The following is a 23,225-nucleotide window of genomic DNA, read 5'->3' as shown; positions in this document are numbered from 1 at the left end:
GTTCATTTCTATATATTTGTTGCCAAAGGGTATATGAGAGATGAGTTGAGAACAGGTTTATAGTTAGAATGAAATTGGAGCATCCTGAGCATCACTGGTAACTCCATCATCAGAGCAGGATTGCAGGCAGGCAAGAACCTGGCCCAGAAAAATGCGCTCCACTGCAGAGCACAGAAGGGAGGATGCACACTCTCCCATGGCCTGCTGCTACCCAGAGATCCCCACACACCGCCAGCATGGCCACAGCAGCCATTACAGCATCCTATTTTGGAAGAGTCTTTGCAACATTGCACTTTGGTGGCTCCCAGTACGCTTGCCTCTCTGAATGACAACAGGGAAATGAAATGAGTGTATTGTTCTGGAATGCACCACTGTGGGGTGTGCGTGTGTGTGTGTCGGCTCTGTAGTCTTTTGTCTTACTGTGCTCTTGCTTCATACTAAGAACAGCCCTCAAAGCAGGTGACCCCAGCATTTCTCAGAGGAGAACCCAGGGCTCAGGGTGAGCATGTCACAGTCCTGGAGCCAGACCCTGGTTCAAGTGCAAGGCCCGTGGCCGTCCATTACACCAGGGCGCTGTAGTGTGCCCAGGCTGCCTTTAGCCAAGGACACACTGTAAAATCTAAGATGTAGCAGGGAACAGGAGAAGGAACACTTGAAGTTCATCCAGGCAGCAGCCTGCCTTCCTCCGGGTGAGCTGGGAGTCCCAGAATCAGCCAGAGTCCCAGGGAGGAGCATGAACAACAGACAGGGCCCTGAGCCTGGAGTCAAGATGCTTGAGTTTCAGTTGCCCTGAGTTCTTGATATGTGACCTTGGGTAAGTTCCAGCCTGCTCCTGGGCTCAGTATTCTCTCATGCAAAATGAGAGTGAGGCTGATGGCCCTACTAACCTCCTAGGGTGGTTGGGCAGATCTAATGAAACTGAAAACCTTGACATTGAATGCACACACTCAGCTCTAGTAGAGTGGAATAGCTCTGTCCAGGATCCCGCATGCTACAGAGTCCTGATTTAGAGAATCTTCACACTCTAGTTCTGTCACCTCTCCATTCACGCCAAGCTGGGCTTGGACTTGACAGCAGGGAGTCATGACGAACAGGTTGTGCACTGAGTTCTCAGCAGAGCCCTGTGAGAAGGTGATGAGAGACACAGCCTCTGCATGGCCACACCAGGGCTGAGCGGGAACAGCTCAGCTGCCTCAAGGTCTGGACTGGGAGGTCCAAAGGCTGGGTGGGAGGGATGCCAGCCTGGCCAAGGATTGGAGCTGGACAGCTTGGGCAGGGCCCTCTGGGAGCTCTACTCACTTTGGGGGCCACGGATCTGACCCCAAGCCCAAGGCCAGTTACCACCTTCTCCCCCAAAAAGAGGATCCTTGGCCAGAGGAGTCTGGCCCGGAGTAAGATGCAGCTGGGTGGGGCGCTTGAGCAGGCACTTCTGGGCCAGGCAGGAAGTATGGGGAAGAGGGCTGCCCTTGCTGGCTCAGGGCCACAATCAAGTCTAATTCAGGGCAGGGCTTCCCATCCTCTTTCACATCACAGCACCCAATATTAGCACAGCACCCGGTGACCACAGAGCCTGCTTGTGGCTGGTGGTGCCTGGCCCACCCATGTGCCCCAAGGCGGAGGAGAGCACTGTCTTGGGGCCCTTATACCCAGTCCCACCACATGACCAGGGCACACTGTTGGAAGATCTAGATTTGTGGTTTAAAGGTTTGAAGAGGTGTTAGGCGGACCTGGGTTCAAGTCACAGCTCCGCTCTCCTTCACTCCTGTGTAACCTGGAGTGGGTCACTCAGCCTTACGGAGCCTCGTTTAACGTCCCCTAAAATGGGGTGGTGCTAGCACTCATGCCTGCGGTGATTGAGTGGGTGAAATGAGACAGGGTGTATAACACACTTAGCAGAGAATCTGGCCCACGGTGAGCAGTTAGTGAATGTGAGGGGGTCAGAGGAGGTACAGATGACAGGGGTGGGAGTGACAGCAGAACCGGAAAGAATCCGACACAGATACCTCCAACACAGGGTAAGTCCTCCTGAAAAAGACAGGAAGGCAGATGTTTGGGACGGTGGATGTGGAGGAGCCCCAGAGGCCTGGAAGAATGGATGCAAACTTCACCGTGCTACGAAGAAGGGTATCCCAGGGCAAGGAAACCCCACAATAAGGGTACCAGGAGGAGAGATGATGGACTGAGTCATGGCTGAGACTGGGGAATGGGGACAAGTCTGGACAGGTATGGAGGGTCAGATCACAGCATTGGGGGTCCGGGATCATGGGGCCTGGACGTCTTTACTGCAGTCTGGGGAGTCACTGAAGGTCTTGGAGCATGGGATTAGCACAGTGCAGATGATCACTTGGAGGCAACATAGAGGAGGAATGGGATGGGGAGAGAAAAGAGAGGAGACCAGGTCCTGACTGAGAGCAAGAGCCTGGGGCAGGAGGGAGGGCAGAGGGGAGAGAACTTCACACAGATGCACTCACCTGTATGTGACAAGCGGTTGGATGTTGGAGCCGGGGTGGGCATCGAAGAATGAGAAGGGCTGGAGAGACACCAGGTTCCGGTCTTACCTGGGCAGACAGTGGGCTGCTTTCTGAGCTAGCCAACCTGGAGGAACAGCAGGTTTAAGGGAGAAGGTGATGAGTTCAGACTGGGAGAGGCTAGGTAGGAGTAGAGGATGCCCCTGGTGGCTGGAGGCAGGGAGCGGGTAGAGGTCCAGCCCGGAGGGCCTGGAAGCAGAGGACCAAATAGGGTCCCCTGCATCTGGCCGCCAGGAGTTCCCTGGAAATGATGGGGGAGCAATTCAGAGAACTAGGCTGGAGAGCGGTGGGAGGGGAAGATGATGGATGGGAGTGTGGTCTCCTTTTTCAAGAAGCTCGCTGAAGGGGAAGAAAGAGGGAACCAAGAGGCTGAGAAGCAGAAAGCAGGGAAGGAGGAGTTTCAGGCCAGTGCTGGGCTACGGCCCCAGGCAGGTGAAGGGGGCAAAAGCACACGAGAGAGAAGGTGATCGAGGAAGCAAGTAAGGGCGAGGTGCTTTTCTCTCCCAGTCATTTAGTCCTAGGTATAAGCCACACAACTTCTCCAGGTTTAATTGACAGCTCTCAGGATCTTACTGTACCATACTGTGTCTGAGGGACCAGGCTCCTCTTCAGCTCCTTTTGTCTTTGTCTGTCTCCCGTCATCATTCTCCCCATCGTCTGCCTGCTGGGTCAGGGTCCTCGGTGGCCCCCACCCCCAACCTTGGCTCTGCCTGCTGCTGGCAGGTCAGGCTTGTCCCTGGACCACAGGAGGAAAGCAGGGCTCCACTCTCAGGACAGAGGCGGTTCAGCCACTGGTTGTACCCACGTGCACCCCCAGGCAACACCATCCTGCTGATTTCTGCCAGGTTGGGGCACAAGGGGTCCAGGCTGCCCCATCCTGCTGAGGGTGGGGTACAGGCAAGAGCCCAGCAGCCAGGCCTGGGGCTGTCTGCTCCTGTCTGGTGTTGCTAGCATGGAATCACTGAATGTGGGATGGAGGGGACCTCTGAGGGGAAGGGATTTGCTTGCCTGAAGTTAGCGAGCAGAACTGTCCACTCAATAATGTGGCTTCGACAAAAATCGGGTGACCATGTGAATAGTTTCTTGTCCCACATCAGCTGGGACCTCCTGGGTGTTGAGATCCAGGAAGGATTGTCTTAGACCCCCAGGGCCGAGTCCTCGGGAGGTCCTGAGCCTGCTGGAGACTCCTGCCCTTTCCCAGGCCTTTCCTGTAGGCTCCAGATCCTGTTCCTGGGTCACAGATGCACAGTAGTCCCCTTACCCCTCAAGCAGTTCCCAAATTTTAGAAGAAGTTCCTGAAGGTGAGGAGCAGGCACTTTCCACAAGAGGCATGGCTCTCCCTGGGGACGTCTCATCCGGCTGCCAAAACAGCTGCTAGTTCCAGGTTCTTTTCTGGGCCTGCATTTCTCCATCTATAAGAAGAGAAACTGGATCAGTTCAGAAGCCCCTTTGTGTTTGGAAATGGGGAGACAGGAGGGAGATCAGGGCTGTCACAGTGACTAGAGGACATTCATGGCCTTTAGTACCCAGAGTCCAGGGGTTCTGTGCACCCTGCCCAGCACAGAATAGTCCCTCACAGCAAAGAATCCCCCTCTGCCTCCCCAAAGAAAAGTGGCTGGAAGTGCCCATACTGAGAAACCCTGGTGAGTGATCTTACATGTCCCTTCCAGATCTCTGATACTGAAAAAAAAAAAAAAAAAAAAAAAAAAAATCACCCAAACTTGTAATCATAACATTCTACAAAAAAGAATCTTACCTTGAAATGACAGCTTCTAGCTTTGCTGCCTCAGAGGTGCGAGGCTGCTGCTGTGGAGATAAGCAGTCCAGCCCCTGAGGGATCTGGAAGTTTCCTCCCAGCTCCAGCGCTCTGTGGCTCTCTGCAGCAGGAGATAATAACGATGCTTTCCACATCAGGAGCAGGCTTTCCCGTCTCTCCAGCCTGCGAGTCACACCGCACCTCCTTTGATCATCTTGCCAGCCCTGGGAGGTTGTAGATGAGGAAGTTATGGCTCAGAGAGGCTGGGAGACATGTGCAAAGTCACACAGCGGGCAAGAGGTGGACTTGGGATCTGAGCCCAAGGCCCTTTCCCCTCCCTGCCTAGGCATCCTTGTTGGCATCCCCCATGTCCCCCAAAAGAGGCCATGTTGACTCACCTGCCTTCCCAGGAAAGGAGAACCATCTCAAGACTCTTTTTTTTTTTTTTTTTTTTTTTTTTTTTTGAGACAGAGTCTTGCTCTGTTGCCCACGCTGGAGTGCAGTGGTGCGATCTCAGCTCACTGCAAGCTCCGCCTCCCGGGTTCACGCCATTTTCCGGCCTCAGCCTCCTGAGTAGCTGGGACTACAGGCGCCCGCCACCCGCGCCCGGCTAATTTTTTGTATTTTTAGTAGAGACGGAGTTTCACCGTGGTCTCGATCTCCTGACCTTGTGATCCGCGCACCTCGGCCTCCCAAAGTGCTGGGATTACAGGCGTGAGCCACCGCGCCCAGCCCATCTCAAGACTGAAATGTAGCCTGGAAAGGCCAAACATACCCCCTAACACGCACACACACACACACCCCACACCCCACACATACCCAACACACACACACACCCCCAACACACACACTCACACAAACTCACATTTACATGCACACCTACACTCACCCCCAGCAGAAAAACCTACCAATTTTAGGCTGGGCATGGTGGCTTACGCCTGTAATTCCAGCACTTTGGGAGGCCGAGGCGAGCGGATCACGAGGTCAGGAGATCGAGACCATCCTGGCTAACGTGGTGAAACCCCATCTCTACTAAAAATCCAAAAATTTAGCCAGGCATGGTGACAGATGCCTGTAGTCCCAGCTACTCGGGAGGCTGAGGCAGGAGAATGGCGGGAACCCGGGAGGTGGAGCTTGCAGTGAGCCGAGATCTGGCCACTGCACGCCAGGCTGGGCGACAGAGCGAGACACCATCTCAAAAAAAAAAAAAAAACTGCCAATTTTTCCATATACTTAAAAAGTCAACATTGGAAATGTTTTAAAAAAGAAAAGAGGCAGGGATGGCCCAGGGAGAAAGTTCTACATGCCAGCTTCTGGGAGCTGGGCAGAAGGTGGAAAGTACCCCCTCCCTCAAAGGAGCACCGGCCGGGCCGGGCGTAGGAGCCTGTTCCAGCCACAACAGTGGCAGGAATAAAAGGTCCAATTGACCCCAGCCGAGATCCCTGTGATGAGAGGCGAATCGCGTGGCCTTCTTCACGTGCACCCACTGGACTCCACCCTCCCTGCCCAGGCTGTCTCCCCGCCCAGCCCTGACCGCCCTGGCCAGCCCTGCACAGGACGCAGAGAAGACATGATTGTCAAGGTCTGGTCCAGGGTCAGAAACACACAGAAACATACAGCTGACTCCTGGATCAGCTCCTCACCTGGAACTGCTTAGAAATGCAGCATCCCAGGCCCCACCCGGGACTGCGCACCTGAATCTGCATTTTAACAAGCTCCCCAGGCAGTTCGTGCTCATGTTATCGAGTGAGAAGCCATGCTGTCCTCTCACTTATCACACTTTAGCCTCTCTGGCCACATGAGGGTTCCTAAAATATACTGATGTCTTTGCATTTCAGATTCCTTTCCCTTGCCATGCCCTCTACCATGTGTGTTCTTCCCCTAGCTTTTCACATGGCTGGCATTTCTCATCCACCAGGTCTCAGACTAAATGTCGCCACTGCAGAGTAGCCATCCCAGGCTACCTGATCTGAAACGACTTCCCCCATTAGCACCCCTCCAAGGACCCGTAGTTTCCTTTAGGAATATTAATATTTATCACCGCTTGTATTCACAGCTGTACTGTGTGGTTTGTTGAATGCCTGTGTTGAACAGCCCCCATTCCACTGGAATGTACCCTCCAAGAAGGCAAGCACCATGTTGGTCTCATTCACCCTGTACCCCCGCACCAACATGGTGCATGACACACAGCAGGCATGTGACAAATCCTCATGGAGTCGATTTCAAACGAATGAATGTAGGACAAATACAGTCATGAAATGTAGGACAGATAGAGTCATCCCCCAATGACTCAGACTCCCATTAACTACACTGTAAATTAACCCATGGGCTCCCTTCACAAATGGGAAACTGAGGTCTAGAAAAGGGCAGGGATTAGCCCAAGATCACCCAGCAAGTCTGTAGCAGGACCAAGGCTTTTGACCTTTCCGGCCTCAACACCTCCACTCATGCTCCAAGTCCCTGCCTGTCAGTTTGTGCAGCCGGACAAAGCGGGATATTTGCAGGGGGCACTGACCTACATTGTGAGTAATTGCATTATGCAGAGGGACTCTCGGGCCAGCTGCTCTCCTTTTGCCGCACAGATGGGAGAGGCTTTCCCAGGCAGCTTCTGCATGCCTCCTGCTGAGCAGCAGCCTGACCAGAAGTCAGGTGTGAGCACTTCCATCTTCTGGCTGTCCCAAACCGGTGTGGCCTCACTGCTGGACACGGTGCCCTGCCAGGCAGGAAAGAGCATTTTATCAGCCTGAGTTCAGCTCGCAGCACCAAAGCACAGCCTTCACCCTAAAGCTCTGGGGGCTTCAGGGGAAGCCACTATTGAATGTTTAACAATGAAGTTCTTCCTCCCTCAAATAAGCACTTTGCAGTTTGTAGAACTGGTTACACCCACTGTCTCCTCCGATTTGACACAATGATGCGTGTGAGAGGAGGGCACATCAGCGAAGGCTCATGGTGAAGGAGGAAGGAGAGGAAGGAGTGCTGCTTTGAGAGTCACACACCCCTGGGTTGAATCTCAGCCCCGAGACTTACTAGCTGGAGATCTTGGGCAAGTTACTTCATCTCTCTGTGCCTCTGTTTCCTCATCTGTGAAATAAGTATAACACCTTGTTGGATTTTTATGACTTAAGATGACGGGTGTAGAGTTCCCAACCCAGCAATGAGCACATTATTGTCACTCATGAGAAGGCAGCTCTTGGTGTCCTTATGGCTGATATTATCAGGTGAAGTCAGCCCCCTCTCTCTGAGGCTGCCTCTCATGAGAACTGTCCTGGTCTTACTGGAATGGGAGAGCCATGAGGACAAGGCTCTTGTCTATCCAGGTTATAGCTGCATGCCCCATGCCCAGAACAGTATCTGGCAAATGGTAGTGCTTAACAGTTGTTCACTGAATGAATGAATGAATGAATGAATGAATGAATGAATGAATGGATTTCTTAGGCAATTGCCAAAGAGAGCAACAAGTAAGAAAGAAAAATAAAGAAAAAAAGCAGCCAGGCACAGTGGCTCACGCCCATAATCCCAGCACTTTGGGAGGCTGAGGCGGGCGGATCATCTGAGGTCAGGAGTTCAAGACCAGTCTGACCAACATAGAGAAACCCAATCTCTACTAAAAATAAAAAAATTAGCTGGGCATGGTGGTGCGCGCCTATAATCCCAGCTGTTTGGGAGGCTGAGGCAGGAGAATTGCTTGAACCCAGGAGGTGGAGGTTGCAGTGGGCCGAGATCGCATCATTGCACTCCAGCCTGGGGAACAAGAGGGAGACTCCGTCTCAAAAAAAAAACCAATTGAAAATATTTGCAGGCCAGTTATCCAGAGCAAGAAAAACGTTCTTAGGGCAGTGCAAATGCTGTCCTGCAGAGAAGAAGCCAAAGCCTGGGCTTAGGCCCTGCCCCTGATGTCTGCAGGGTCAGCACCCTGTGCTCGCTGGCCCTGGCCTGCATGGACAGTCCACAATGGGAACAGACCGAGAGCAGTGCCCAAGTATAGCCTGAGTCCTTCCCCAGCAGCCCCCAACAGCTGCTCCAAAAGTGGGGGAGTCCTCCATGGTGCTTGGAAATCTGGCCTCGTATAAGGCCAGTGGGTACCTTCCAGAGGAGCCCAGGATGCTGCTGACGGCTCCACCGTTTCCAGCCCCACCGAGCTACGATAGTTCTGTGTCGCCAGCAGAGGGTAATCCACCACCACCAGGCTGGACCCTTCACATGGCTCTTCGGTGCCCTCTAGTGGTGCTTTGGTGCACGACAATGACAAGGAAGCACTGGGGGTTGGGGGGTGGGTAACCCACCTGGCCCTGCAGGTTGCATGCTCAGGTGCATCTTTCCCCATGTGTGACTGCACAGACCACTGCGAACTCCAGGCCCAGGCAGAATCGGGATGGATTAGACAACACGCACAGCTTGTACAGTCTGCTTTGTGGTTCAGTACAGGAGTCACTTGATTTTCTTCCAGATGCCCATCCCCAGCCTCACGGGAACAGGAACCTCATCACCCCCAAAACTGCCCCAACCCCTGCCACTGTGACCTGTGACCTGTGACAGGGAGATGGGGCTGCATAAGGACAACACTAGTGACCAGAAGATTTTTGCAGTTTATTTCTGGATCAGTTCCTGAGTATGGGGCAGGTGGGTGTGGGAGCAGCTCTGCCACCCCAGGACCACGGACTTCTCTGAACTCTCAGTGGGCCCGTGCTTACTACCCTCCTGCCAGGACTGTGCTTGAAGTTGCTGAGATGGGTGCGGACCTGAAAGGCCAAAGATAAGAATTCAGATTTCAGGATTCAGAGAGGTCAGAGCAGTGAAGGTGGGGCTGGGGGGAAGGGGAGCAGCGAAGAGAAAGGCGAAGGTAGCCAGACTGGAATGCCAGCAGCACAGGGGGAAAGACTGGGCTAGCAGCAGTTCTGTGAAAACTACATGATGGGTCTTGGTCAACGTGAAGGAACATATGAATCACTGGTGGAAGATTACATAGAAAGCCAAGGAGATCCAGAACAAGAGGTCAGGCTGACTTGCTCAGCACCGCCTGGAGTGCTGAGCTCCATTCTAAGCCTGTAGGAGTGGTAAGTCTATAGAGCAGTGGTAAACTCCAGCAGGTTGACTGGCAAGGAGGCCTTGTGGAGGACGGCACAGTGGTGTCCCCTCTCCATAGATCTTCCCTCCTGTGGAAGGTATGCAGACTCAAAGAGAGAGTTTGGAATTATTCTGGGGAACCCCAGGGGAGAGATGAGCCCCAGTGAGTGCAGGTCCGGGAGGAGAAGGCTGTGGCTCAGTGAAAGCACTGTGCACCACCTCACCAGGAGCAGGAGGGAGGGGCTCCCTGCCACTGCAGTGTGTAAGCCAGACAAGCCTTGTCAGTTTCCTGTGACAAGCACTTCGTCCCATTGAGCAATGCTGTATGACACAACTAATTTTCTCCACACCGAGAATCTAAGACTCCATCATAAATTACTGCTGTTCGTTGTAGAAGAAAAGACATGATCACTGTTAATGGGTTTGCCGTTCATGCATAACTGGAATGGGTCCGTGCTACTGCATTCTGTTGTCGGTTTGATTGTCACACACTGGAGAAACTCAGATTCTGCTGCTAAGTCAGTTGACCTTGGGACCAAGCCAGTTCTGTCACCTTAATTAAACAATGAAAGGATGTCAGGAAATCCCCATTGCCCTTAATAAAATGCAGCCCAGCTCCTAAGTGGGTAGCAGTGGGGGGAAATCTCTACCCCTGGCAACTCTGACTTTAGTTTATGGAGATCACCTCCCCCGGGGTGTTTCTCACTGCAGAGCCTTCAGGAAACCATGTTATCCCCTCTAGCACTCCAGCCCAAGTGTGGACCCAATGCACATGGACCCAAAGAGGTTGAGCTAAGGCTTTCTGTGGCTTGGGACAGCAAAAGGCAAATCAAGTCTGAGAGAACACACAGCAGGATGATCTGGTCAAAAAATGGCCTGAACCTGCAGGTCCCACCCCTCCTAGCTCCTCCTGCTTCCACGTGGGAGCACCATCTTTCCCCCAGCTCACAGAAGCCCAGGTCACTGCCTGCTTCAAAGGCCATGCCTGGAGAGCAAGACCAAAAAACAATAGTTTCCAAACCACACCTAAGATCTGCCTTCTACCCCTGGGTCCCATCAAAGTAACCCTTCTTCCTAGTGATGGACCCTGGGGATGCCCATGCCTTACCCTCAGGAGTGTGGCTTTACCCTGGGCCTCAACAGCACCACTCCATCAGAATATAACATCCTGAACACAGTTATTTGGTGATATACTCTCAGTGGCAAACACATGGCAAAGGCATCTTCAACTTAGTAAGTTTGTGCTTGACAGTTGTATGGATGTATCAATTCTGCAACTATTTAGTGTCCAATGTAGGACTGAACAAATGAGTAAATATTTTGATGTTGTTCAAAGGCCGGGATTCCACTATGGGAGAAGAGAGATGAAAATATGGAATGAGGAAGGCAAGCAAGAACTCAGCAGTGTTGGATCTTATCTAGACAGACAGACAGGTAGGTAGGTAGGTAGGTAGGTAGGTAGATAGATAGATACATACATACATACATATGGATAGATAGATACATACATACATACATTTATTTATTTTAAAAAGAACTTAGAAGTAGTGACAACTTAGGACCAGTGAGACCATCAAGTGCCTACATCTTGGTTTCTAAACAGCATTCTCCACAAAAAGAACAAGGACTCCTTGGAGAAATGGTTGATTGCAAGGCTGGGAGCAAGAAAAGTTCAAGGAGTGCTGGAATCATTACGCCAAGAAGTAAGAAAGTGCTCAAAAAATTATAGTGAGATGTGGAAAAAACATAGAAGGTAGCATGAAGGTTTTCCACTGGCCAAATCTGGAAAAATTTAAGCATCAACACGAATAAGATAGCAAAGGATTATAAGACATTGAATTTAAAAGGAACGTATTAGGCCAGGCATAGTGGCTTACGCCTGTAATCCCAGCAGTTTGGGAGGCCAAGACAGGCGGATCACCTGAGGTTGGCAGCTCAGGAACAGCCTGGGAAACCCCATCTCTAATAAAAATACAAAAATTAGCCAGGCATGGTAGCGGGCACCTGTAATCCCAGCTACTCAGGAGGCTGAGGCTTGAGAATTGCTTGAAACCAGGAAGCAGAGGTTGCGGTGAGTGGAGATCACGACATTGCACTCCAGCCTGGGTGACAGAGACTCTGTCTCAAAAAAAAGGAACATACTGATATACATAAATAAATGGGAGGAAAGGAAACCTCTTCTTTGCAGGAGAATGCCAAGTGTTTAAATAGAATGGTAGAATTAGAAAATCACCATTTTGCAGCTACCAAAGTAATAAATGACTCAGGTAAGAATTATCAATGGTTGCTGAAACCACCAAGTGAACGTTTGTGGGAGAAGAGGATACTTACACAGTCTCAAAGTAGCTCCCACAGATTATTTATTAATTACAAAGGGGGAAATGGTACCTTTGAAATGGATATCTGACAGGCATCATGTCAACCAAGTGATCACAGATAACATCACAAAGTGCCAACGCGTCCCCCTGATGTGACTCTTACTTATGTAGGATTCCTGCCAGGAATGCATAAAACCTGAATATAAAACATTCAGGCTAACCCAGATTGAGGGACTTCTACAAAATAACTGAACTAGATTTTTCAGAAACAATGACAGGAAAGACCAAAGTAGTCTAAAGAATTGTTTGAGATTAAAGGAAACCAAAGACACGTAAGTGCAATAATGATCCTGGATTGGATCCTGCATTGGAAAAACCACAGTTGCTTTAAAGGACATTATTAAGCCAATTGGCAAAATGTGAAAATGGATAGTATATTAGATAATATACTGTATCAGTGTTAAATTTTCTGAATTTAGTAAGGGTATGTGATTGTGCAAGAGAATCCCTTGTTCTTAGGAAATATATGCTAGGATATTCAGGGATGAAGGGTCAGGATATCTGCAATTTACTCTCGAATGGTTCAGAAAAAATTAATGTACCGTAGATATTGTTTCATTCCCTGGGTGTCTTTTTGTCTTGTTGCCACCATCTGGCCAATTATCTCCCAGAGTTTCCCAATTCAAGTTCCTGCCAGAGAGAATGTGCTCAGGAAGGATCCTCTCCATCAACCCTCATTAGGCAGAGCACTTTATAGGAGGAAACTTCATAGGTATCTGACAAGCCTCTGGATTGGCTGCCTGGGGTCAGGTGCCTGTTCTTTGTCCAGTCAGCTCTGGCCAAGGATGAGTCATGTGGTTCATAACATGGCTGCCACTACTGCTTCAGCAATGGGGCTGTGGGCAAGAGGGTCTCCTCAGAAGGGTTTGGCAGGCCCCAGGCTCAGGCAGGCCAGTATATCCTGTATCTCCAGTTGCACAGAGGTAACCCCAGAGATACCTGAAGACCTCCTGACATAACTTTATACCTCATTCTCACCCTCAGTCTTTCAACAAATATTAGAGGTACCTGCATTGGGCCAGGTTTTGTTAGATCCTAGGGGCACAGAAGTGACCCAGTTCCTACCCTCAGGAGCTCTGACTCAAATTGGAGAGGCATGAATTATGCAGAGAACTGGAGTGCAGAGTTGAATTGCTACCAACAAACCGAAGGCAGTCAATGCTAGTTGAGGCCTGGGCTCCACACCTTAGGAACACAGAGATGGGGAGTCCAAATGGCCCACTGAACAGTGGCATTGGCTATGGCTCACAAGAGGGAAAAGGACTCTCAGATAAGGACCCTGTTGCTGGAAGAGTGTCCTGTGCCATCCCTGGAGTCTCTGTTTTCTCTTTGCACAGCCTGACCCAGCAGGACGGGATATCTCCATCCGCCCTCTCCTGGAGCACTGTGAGAACACCCACATGACCATCTGGCTTGGCATCGTCTATGCCTACAAGGGACTTCTCATGGTAGGTGCAGAGCAGGAGATGGAGTTGGGGGGGACACTTCTCTGTTGGGCCTCTGTCTCCCAGGGGCCTCCATCAAGGTAAAAATAAACAGAGCCTCCATGACTAAGCAGTTACTCTCTGTGTACTCAGTGCCTGCCGCATGCTATCTCAGTTCCTGCAGCAACGCTATGAGATAGGTACAAATAACATCCTTATTTCACTGATGACACTGAGGCTTGGTGTCTTGCCCAAGGTCACCCAGCTGGTAAGCGGCAAAGTCAAGATCTTAACCAGAGAGTAACCCAAAAACTTGTGGCTGTGCCTCACAGCTGTCACTGCACTGCTCCCAGGAAGAGCAGTCTGCTGACATCCAGTGCATGTTCATTTCCAGCATTTCAGCGGATCCTCTCTTAAGCCCATGGGAGGTGGGCGGGATCATCCCCACTTAATAGATGAGGAGGGTAAGCCTCGGAGAGGCTGAATGATTTGCCAAAAGCTACCTAGTAACCTCTAAACTCCAAACCCAGCACTCTTTCCACTTGACTCATCTTTTAAAATCAAAGATCATGCTAGGTGCTATGGCTCATGCTTGCAGTCCCAGCACTTTGAGAGGCCGAGGGTCACCTGAGGTCAGGAGTTCGAGACCAGCCTGGCCAGCATGGTGAAACCCCATCTCTACTAAAAATACAAAATTAGCTGGGTGTGGTTGCGGGTGCCTGTAATCCCAGTTACTCCAGAGGCTGAGGCAGGAGAATCACTTGAACCCGGGAGGCAGAGGTTGCAGTGAGCTGAGATCAGGCCGTTGCACTCCAGCCTGGGCAACAAGAGTGAAACTCCATCTCAAAAAAAAAAAAAAAAAAATCAAAGATCACATACGGAGCCACGTTGTGATATGCCAACATTAGGAAGAACTTGAAAGGTCAGCCCCACCGTATTTCAGCCCAGGTTGAGCCTTGAATCTTCTCTCCTATATCCTATATAAACCATGGTTCCACTTAAAGCCCTCCAGTGACACGAAGCTGGTCACTGCACCCTCCTCAGATCTTTCCACAGGGAGGTTAAGCCACCCTTCACCCCTGTGTGACCCCACTTAGAGGCCAAAAATGAAGCCTTCTCCAAAAGTCAAATAAACTGGAATCTCTCGTGCTGCTCAAATGCATTCTTACCTGTTGCTGCATCAGAGAAGTGTTAGTGATTGATCCTGTGTCCTTTGAGAGGCCATGCCAGAAGGGCGTGTACGAGGACCCTAGGCAAAGATTGGTCCCCACTTCATACCAGTTGACACCCTTTTATGGTTTTCCATAGAAGTTTTTTGAGCTTCCATGCAAGCAACAGGACCACTGGGCTGCAGTCTGAGCACAAGGTAATGACCCTGGGGGTGTCCACAGGAGGTACCCAATATAGAAATAGGAACTTGAGGACTGGCCAAAGTTCCTGGGTTTGGACAAGGACACATTCATAGTCACCAGAAGCTTGGAAGAGCTGTCAGCAATGGGTGGCACAGACCTGAGGGCAGAACCATCAGCCCCAAGCAAAGTTGCTGGAAGGCAGACTCCATCTCCATGTAAAGATGGATTCTTATAACAGGGAGCACTGTCCACAGATGCCATGGAGCCCCTAAGAAGGACAAGCTCCCTGTCATGGGAAAGCATGTCATGTCAATGACCTGCACTTCCCCCGGCCCTTGTTGAATAAAGAGAGTGAATCTAGACACTCTCCATGATCCTTCCAGCCTTGATGTTCCTTGATTCTGAGACTCATTCTGTGAAATTAGATTATGGTGAATCATATTGACATCTTTAAACTGGACTTATTTGTAATGTTTTGATCATTCATTATCTTCTCCCACCTACTTCCAAAGTGGAGATGAGAGATGACTGTATGTCTTCCCGTGAAGCTAACAGCTTCAGCCAGCTCATGTCAACAAAAGCTATATTTGATAGCGCAAATGCTTTACCATTTAGAATATGCAAGGAACGGTCCCCAGCCTCCTGGCCCTGAAGGTTTATGACTAAAATCCCACTGCCACCCCCTACTCCTTCTATTTTAGAGCCACAGAATCTCAAGGCTGGGAGAAGCACACACAGCCCTTTAGATCCACCCCACTGTCAGATGTTTTGGCCCCAACCCCCAGCCCACCCTGAGCTTCCCCCAAAGCATTCATTCACTAACTGCTTCTATACCTCCAGTGATGGAGTGCTCACCCTCTTCAAAGGAGCCTGTGCCATTCATGGATAATGTGTTAGTTTCCTTTGGCTGTCATCACAAATTACCACAAAACAGTGGCTTACAAAACAAACAGAAATGTATTCTTTCCTAGTTGTGGAGGCCAGAGGTCCAAAATCCAGACAGTTGTGTTCCCTCCGAAGGCTGCAGGGGAGCATCCTTCCTTGCCTCTTCCAGCACTTGATGGTTCCAGGCATGCCTTGGCTTGTGACTGCATGACTCTAGTTTCCACCTCCGTCTCCACGTGGCCTTCTCTTCTTCTCCTCAATGGTCTCCTTTATGTGTCCCTTATAAGGACACTTGTCATTGGATTTGGGGCCCTTCCAGATAATCCAGGATGATCTCATCTCAAGATCCTTCATTATATCTGCAAATACCCTTTTTCCAAATAAGGTCACATTCACGGTTTTCAGGAATTAAGATATGGGCCATCTTTTAGGGCCATCATTCAACCCACAGGTGGAGTGCTTTTCTAGAAAGTTTTTCCTAATCCTCAGCAGAAATCTTCCTCAGTGTAACTTGTACCCATGAACCCTCAATCTACTATTTGAGGGCCTAAGAACAAGTTACTTTGTGTTTCCTCCTGACACTCTAGAGATTTACAGCCAACCACTAGGTCCCCAGGGTAGCCCACATTTATTGTGGGGACCCTCACAGTGGCTTGGTGGCCCATCAGTAGCATGGCTGATAGGAGGGCACACTGACTCTTGGTCAGAGAGCCCAAGTCCTGGGCCCATCCAGCCCTGATATTCACGCTGTGGGACCCCAAGCAGGTCACCTCTCCTGGCCAAGCCTCTGCTTCTTCCTTTGCAAGATGGCATAGCTACCATGGGATCACAGTGGGTCGTGGGTAAAGGAACCAATACAGAACAGGCTTTCAATGGCTGTTGGTTTTCTTCTCTCACTCAGTATCTGGTTCCTGGGCTCCTGGTTCCCTATTTTATTTTATTTATTTATTTATTTTTTGAGACAGAGTCTCACTCACTCTGTCACCCAGGCTAGATTGAGTGCAATCTCTGCTCACTGCAACCTCTGCCTCCTGGGTTCAAGCAGTTCTCCTGCCTCAGCCTCCCAAGTAGCTGAAATTACAGGTATGCACCACCACGCTCAGCTAGTTTTTATATTTTTAGTAGTATTGGAGTTTCACCACATTGCCCAGGTTGGTCTCAAACTCGTGACCTCAGGTAATCCACCTATCTTGGCCTCTTAAAGTACTGGGATTACAGGTGTGAGCCACCATGCCTGGCCTGGTTCCCCGTTTTAAAAGGAATTTTTAAAAAGGAATAAATCAGGCTGTGAGATAACACATTTAGAGAAAGGATAAAGGACAAGGGAGAGGAAAACAATCATGGTTGTATAAAATAAGATCAATTACAAATAGCTTTGAACTTACCTTGGTGCAGAACATTTCAGTCTACAGAGTGCTTTGACATCCATCCTCCCATTTCATCCACACAGAAATCCTGTGACGTTGGTATTATTATTATTATTCCCCCCAGTCCACAGATGTTGAAAGTGAGGTCCTGAGAGGTGAAGTAACTTGCCCAGGTCACCCAGCCAACAGATGGCAGAGCAGTTTCCATATCCCCCGGCCTTGTGTCCAGCCCCACTTCTACCACACAGCACTATGCGGTCATCAAATCTCTAAACACAGGTCCTCGATGTGATGTTAAATGATTCATGCAGCTGTCAGACGCCTGAAGCTGTCCTGCTGAAGCCACACGGAAGAGGGGCCTTTGTGAGAAGGCCTCTTGGAGGGCCGCACTAAAGCAGGGGTTCCTGTACCAGTCAGCCATCTTGGCTCTTCCTCCTGCCCGCCACACCACCATTCTGCCCTACACCCACCTGCACTGTCCCTGCAGCCCGCCCTCCCCTTAGACCACCCACAAGGCTTAAACCCTCGACACCCTGCTTCAGATCATAGCTGGCCTCTACTCTGTCCATTTCTGTCGAGACATCTATTGGTTACGAGAAGAGCTGCAAGTCACAGAAAAACCCAAAATAATAATGGTTGAAGAGACAGGAAATGTTCCTCTCAGGTAAACCTAGTCCAGAAGTAAGCAATCTAGGGCTGGGGTAAGGCTCCCAGAATCTCAGCTCTTTGCATCTTGCAGCCCCCACATCATCATTACACAGGTTCCACATCATAGCCTTGTGATCTAAGACGGATGCTGAAGCTCCACCCATCACATTCCACTCCAGCTGTTAGGAAGGAGGAAAAGCAATACCTCTTCCCTTTAAAGACACTTCCCAGAACATGTGCACACCACTTCTATTTACAGGCATTGTCCAGAAGCTAGTAACACACCACGCCTAGCCTCTAGGGCAGCTGGAAAATGTAGTCTCTATTCTGGGTGTCTGTGTGCACTTGAGGACAATAGAAGTCTCAGACACAAGGGATCTGCTTAGTTTAATAGAAAAAAGACTGGAGTGAATTTCTAAAAACACAGCCCATTTTTGCTACCATATTGCTGTGTGGCTTTGGGCAGACCTCTTCACCCCTTCTGGGCCTTAGTATTCCCTAGAGAGTGAGGAAAAAGGTTGAGATCTTATCTGAAGTTCCCTTCCACTGTGGCCTCAGGCAGGTCTGTGCATGAACCAGTCATAGGGGTGCAGGAGAACTGAACAGCTGTCACATCCCCAATCTGCATTTGCTTGGCGGGACTCAGCAGGGTCACAAGTGGAGACAGATGGTGACATCCAGAAGACCTGGCTGACAGCAAGGCCCCCCACCCTCCCTCCCTGCAGCCCACCTCCTGAGTAACCCTCCACTCCACAGCTTCTCAGAGCAGCAGGTGTGTGCTGCCCCTTGGTAACGATCATCTCCCCTTTCTGTTCATCATTTCAGTTGTTCGGTTGTTTCTTAGCTTGGGAGACCCGCAACGTCAGCATCCCTGCACTCAACGACAGCAAGTACATCGGGATGAGCGTCTACAACGTAGGGATCATGTGCATCATTGGGGCCGCCGTCTCCTTCCTGACCCGGGACCAGCCCAACGTGCAGTTCTGCATCGTGGCTCTGGTCATCATCTTCTGCAGCACCATCACCCTCTGCCTGGTGTTTGTGCCGAAGGTACGGGTGCTGGCCCCACCACCTGGCCTCTGCCCTCCGACTCCAGCACAGGGGCATTGCTGGCTTTTCTCCATTCTCTAAAAGGTTTACCCATTCCTTTTTTATGATGAAGATAATTCACATTATAGAAAGTTCAGGCCGGGCGTGGTGGCTCAAGCCTGTAATCCCAGCACTTTGGGAGGCTGAGGCGGGTGGATCACGAGGTCAGGAGATCAAGACCATCCTGGCTAACATTGTGAAGCCCCGTCTCTACTAAAAATACAAAAAACTAGCCGGGCATGGTGGCGGGCGCCTGTAGTCCCAGCTACTCGGAGGCTGAGGCAGGAGAATGGCGTGAACCCAGGAGGCGGAGCTTGCAGTGAGCCGAGATCGCGCCACTGCACTCCAGCCTGGGCGACACAGCGAGACTCCGTCTTAAAAAAAAAAAAAAAAAAAGAAAGTTCAGAAAATGCAGAGTAATAAAGGCCAGGTTTTTCAGAAATCTCCCTTTGTCCCACCACCCAAAAATAATCACTGGTCATGTTTTGTTGGGGTGTTCTTTACTGTTAATGTTTTTGATGTGTTTCCTTCCAGCCTTTTTCTTAATAGCTAGGAGATAATGCTTTTTTTGTTTGTTTGTTTGTTTGTTTGTTTTCTCACTCTGCCACCCAGGCTGGAGTGCAGTGATGCAATCTCAGCCTACTGCAACCTCAACCTCCCGGGATCAAATGATTCTCTTGCCTCAGCCTTCCAAGTAGCTGGGACCACAGGCATCACCACCACGCTTAGCTAATTTTTTAATTTTTTTATAGAGACGGGGTCTCCCTGTGTTGCCCAAGCTGGTCTTGGACTCCTGGGCTCAAGCAGTCCTCTGGCCTTGGCCTCCCAAAGTGCTGAGATTACAGGCATAAGCCACCTCGCCAAAAAAAATCACCGTTTTTAGTAACCACTTACGTGTTCCATTTATTTGAAGGGCTGACCTTCAGGACCACCTTGAAGAGAGATTTTTCTCCTCCTCCTCCTCCTCCTCCCCTTCCTCCTCCCCCTCCTCCTCCCCCTCCTCTTCCTCCGTTTCACTCTTGTTGCTGAGGCTGGATTGTAATGGCACATTCTTGACTCATTGCAACCTCCACCTCCCAGGTTCAAGCAATTCTCCTGCCTCAGCCTCCTGAGTAGCTGGGATTACAGGTGCACGCCACCACACCCAGCTAAATTTGTATTTTTAGTAGAGACAGGGTTTCACCATGTTGGCCAGGCTGGTCTGGAACTCCTGACCTCAGGTGATCCACCCTCCTCCACCTCCCAAAGTGCTGGGATTACAGGCATGAGCCACGGCACCCGACAAAGAGAGATTTTTCAAACATCATCCTACCTCACAGTGGGCGGGTGAGCCAGAGGCCTTTCTTCTCAGGAGCCCCTGCAGTAGGGTGATCTGTGTCGAGGGAAGCCTGACCTCAGTGGGTCTCAAAAGTAAAGGAAGGTGGCTGGGTGTAGTGGCTCGTGCCTGTAATCCCAGCACTTTGGGAAACCAAGGCAGGAGGATCACTTGAGGCCAGGAGTTCAAGACCAGCCTGAGCAACATGGTGACACCCCATCTCTACTAAAAATACAAAACAAAATAGCCAGGTGTGGTGGTGCACACCTGTAGTCCCGGCTACTCAGGAGGCTGAAGTAGGAAGATCACTTGAGCCTGGAGGAGCAGAGGTTGTGGTGAGCTGAGATTGTGCCACTGCACTCTAACCTTGGTGACAGAGTGAGACCCTTTACCACCCCCCCCCCCAAAAGGAAAGAACAGGACACAGAGTTACAAAGCTGAGAGGGGGTTACTGACCCAAGTGGGAGACATCTGCCTCAGAACAGGGGAGAGGAAAGATCACCTGGGTCCATTTCAGCAAACAGGCTACCCATGGTACCTCCATCCTCCTGGGCATGCAGTCAGCCCCCAGGCACTGTGAGCTCTGCACTGGAACACCTCTGGTGTACACGCCTTAGTCGTTCACACCCGCCCAGACTCCAGGGCAATGCCATGACTTCCCTGCCTGCACTCTGACATTCTTTCCATCCTGTAAAAGAGGCCCGATGATCTGTAAGCCAAGCTTCAGTTGTGGCACTCTGCTCTGTCATGCTCAATAGCTCCTCATTGTCCTCCTGGCTCTAGGATCAAGTTTCTGATGTTGGGTTGGCTCTCAGTACCCTTGGGTCTCCTCTAGTCTCCCCAGAGAACCCTGTCCACCACCCAACCTGCCCTTCCCCTGCCGTTTCCCCCAGGCTTCCCTGCATTGGCAGATGCCAGTTCTTCCCTTGGAGTTCCCTTTCCCCCACCATCCCTCCAGACCGTCCTCAGAGCCCAGCAGGCCATGGCACTGTGGTGGGCTGTCCCTGATACCCGCTGGCCTGGTGAAGATTGAGTCCTTCCTTCATCCCCAGCCCACGCCTCTGGACCATGAGGTCCCAGTGAGCAGGGGCCATGGGTCACTCCACTCCTGCTTTCCAGAGCTGAGTCCAGAGCCTGCCTCGATCAGAGATGTTTCTAGAATAAGCGGGTAAGATCAGGGTCAAGTGGCAACTTTTGTTTTCTATACAAAATGTCTTTGGATGCAGCTAAGTGATGCCCAGACTCCTAACTCACGGAAACTGAGATAATAACCATGTGTTGTTTTAAGCTGCTGAAAAATAAGCTTTTGTCAATGACACAGCTTGTTACCAGCCTGCTTCAAGAACTCATCAATGGTTTAACAAACAGAGGCCTTTGCTCTCCTCTATCTCTTTGTTGTCACAGCTGTTGCCCTTGGGGCTTATTTTTTCCACAAGGAGCAAGGCCTAAGGCAACTTGCTAGGCAGCTGGAGCGAGGCCTCGGGGGCCCTGGTTGGGACGCAGGTGGCATCAGGGTCAGGAGACTAGACTCTTAGTGACCAGGAAGGACACAGAGGCATGGTGAGGGGAAGGGGCCTGCCCAATGTCACATACAAGCAAGTGGCAGAGTCTGGCCTGAGCCTAGGTCTCCTGACTCCCAGCCTGTGGCCTTCCTGGGGCCTCTTGTCGCCTCCAGAGCAGGATTTGCTGGGAGAGTCTGCCATGTGGGATGGGAGGAAGGACCCAGGGCTCTCTCTTCAACCCTGCCCCCACCTTTGTCCTTTCAGCTCATCACCCTGCGAACAAACCCAGATGCAGCAACGCAGAACAGGCGATTCCAGTTCACTCAGAATCAGAAGAAAGAAGATTCTAAAACGTCCACCTCAGTCACCAGTGTGAACCAAGCCAGCACATCCCGCCTGGAGGGCCTACAGTCAGAAAACCATCGCCTGCGAATGAAGATCACAGAGGTACCTCCCTCCACATCTAGTAGCTGGGCCCCGTCTGCCGCTCAAGCCCCTCTGACCCCGTGCAGGGACTCTCAGGCTCCTCTAGACCATCCCTGCAGCATGACCGGGCAGTGTCATCAGCTGCAGTTACAGCTGCGAGAGCCAGGGGTGACATAAGCCACACAGAGGCGTTTGTCAGAGTCCGACATGAGCTCATTGGCCACCTCGCCCAGGCTCTTGGAGGCCAGCACCACCTGATTCAAGCCATCCCCAGACAGAAAGGAACTCAGAGAGATTTGTGAGCTTCCGGATTATTGTAGCTTCCTACGTTAGTGTCTCTTTGTGTCTCTCTTTGTGTCTCTCTCCCTCTCAGTTTTTCACTCTCCCAGCACAACCCAGCAACCACCACATCTATATGATATACAAGAGAAGAGAAAGTGAAAAGAAACTTTTCAAGACAGAGTGCCGGAGACCTCGCCTTTGTCCTAAGGGTTCTCAACTGGTTCTTGAATATTCCAGAGAGACCATAGCCAGATTGCCTTGTGCCCAAGCCTTGTAGACCAGGGAAGGGAAAACAAATGACCTCCCCTCCTCTACCCCTCCCTTTGGGTTGGAGGTATGCCTGGACCCATGCTCTGCAGGCGGTGTATTGCTTTAATAGAGGAATTCTCATTAGGGAGGGGGACAGGAAAGGGACCAAGGAAAGTACATGGGTTATGATGCTGGCTAAACAAGGCCCCAAAATAAAGTGGCCCAAAGAAAATATGTTTATTTCCCTTTTACCTAATGGCCATGAAGAGAGAGGTCCCGGGTGGGGCAGCTCTGCTCCCCAAGGTCATTGCTGGGCTTAGTTCCTGCCCTCTGGTTTCCCCACCTCTCCGGGCTGTTCTCCTCATTCATAGCGGGAGAGCTGGGTGGACGACATGTCTGGTTCACAGTGTCAGGAGGGGAAGAGATAGAAAGTCCACATGAGGGACTGCCTCTTAAGCAGTAACACCAAAAATTGTGCACATTTTGGTTCTGCCCTAGTCACATCAGCAAAAACTGACAAGAGCACACCCAGTGACAGAGGAGGCTGGGAAACATCATCTCTGGCTGGACAGCTGCAAGGAAGAAGTGACATAGGGTTGCCAGATTAGACACAGGATGCCCAGTTAAATTCAAACTTCAGTTCAACAACCAATCATATTTTCAGTAAAAGTATAGCCCGAATAATACTGGGATATAATTATACTGAAAAAGAACTTGTTATCCGAAACTCACATTTGACTGGACATTCTGGGTTTTTATTTGCTAGATCTGGCAGCCCTTTGGGGGGCTCACAGAATTCTGCCACAGAGAGCCACCACACAATTGTCTGCGCACCTAAAGATGACTGACTTTAGGATGGGGCAACCCACCAGCAGCTGCCAGAGCAAACTAAGAAGGGTTTCTGTCCCCCAAAGCCTATTACAGGCTCTGTTTCCATTTCAGACCTCTCATGATGAGCAC

The 23,225-nt window shown here is 50.7% G+C and overlaps 1 protein-coding gene across 1 annotated transcript in view; it reads left to right on the top strand.

Moving 5' to 3' along the window:
* The window catches only part of GABBR2 (gamma-aminobutyric acid type B receptor subunit 2), a 419,145-nt gene that overhangs the window by 381,739 nt on the left and 14,181 nt on the right, over window positions 1-23,225 (top strand). The window contains exons 14-16 of the mRNA XM_007968615.3: window positions 13,064-13,174; window positions 18,228-18,452; window positions 21,573-21,755. Of these exons, the coding sequence (XP_007966806.1) occupies window positions 13,064-13,174; window positions 18,228-18,452; window positions 21,573-21,755 (519 nt within the window). The remainder of the gene's footprint in view (window positions 1-13,063; window positions 13,175-18,227; window positions 18,453-21,572; window positions 21,756-23,225) is intronic.

The sequence above is a fragment of the Chlorocebus sabaeus genome, chromosome 12 (assembly GCF_047675955.1).
Source record: "Chlorocebus sabaeus isolate Y175 chromosome 12, mChlSab1.0.hap1, whole genome shotgun sequence".
Lineage (NCBI taxonomy): Eukaryota > Metazoa > Chordata > Mammalia > Primates > Cercopithecidae > Chlorocebus > Chlorocebus sabaeus.
This window is presented reverse-complemented; position numbering and strand designations above follow the sequence as displayed.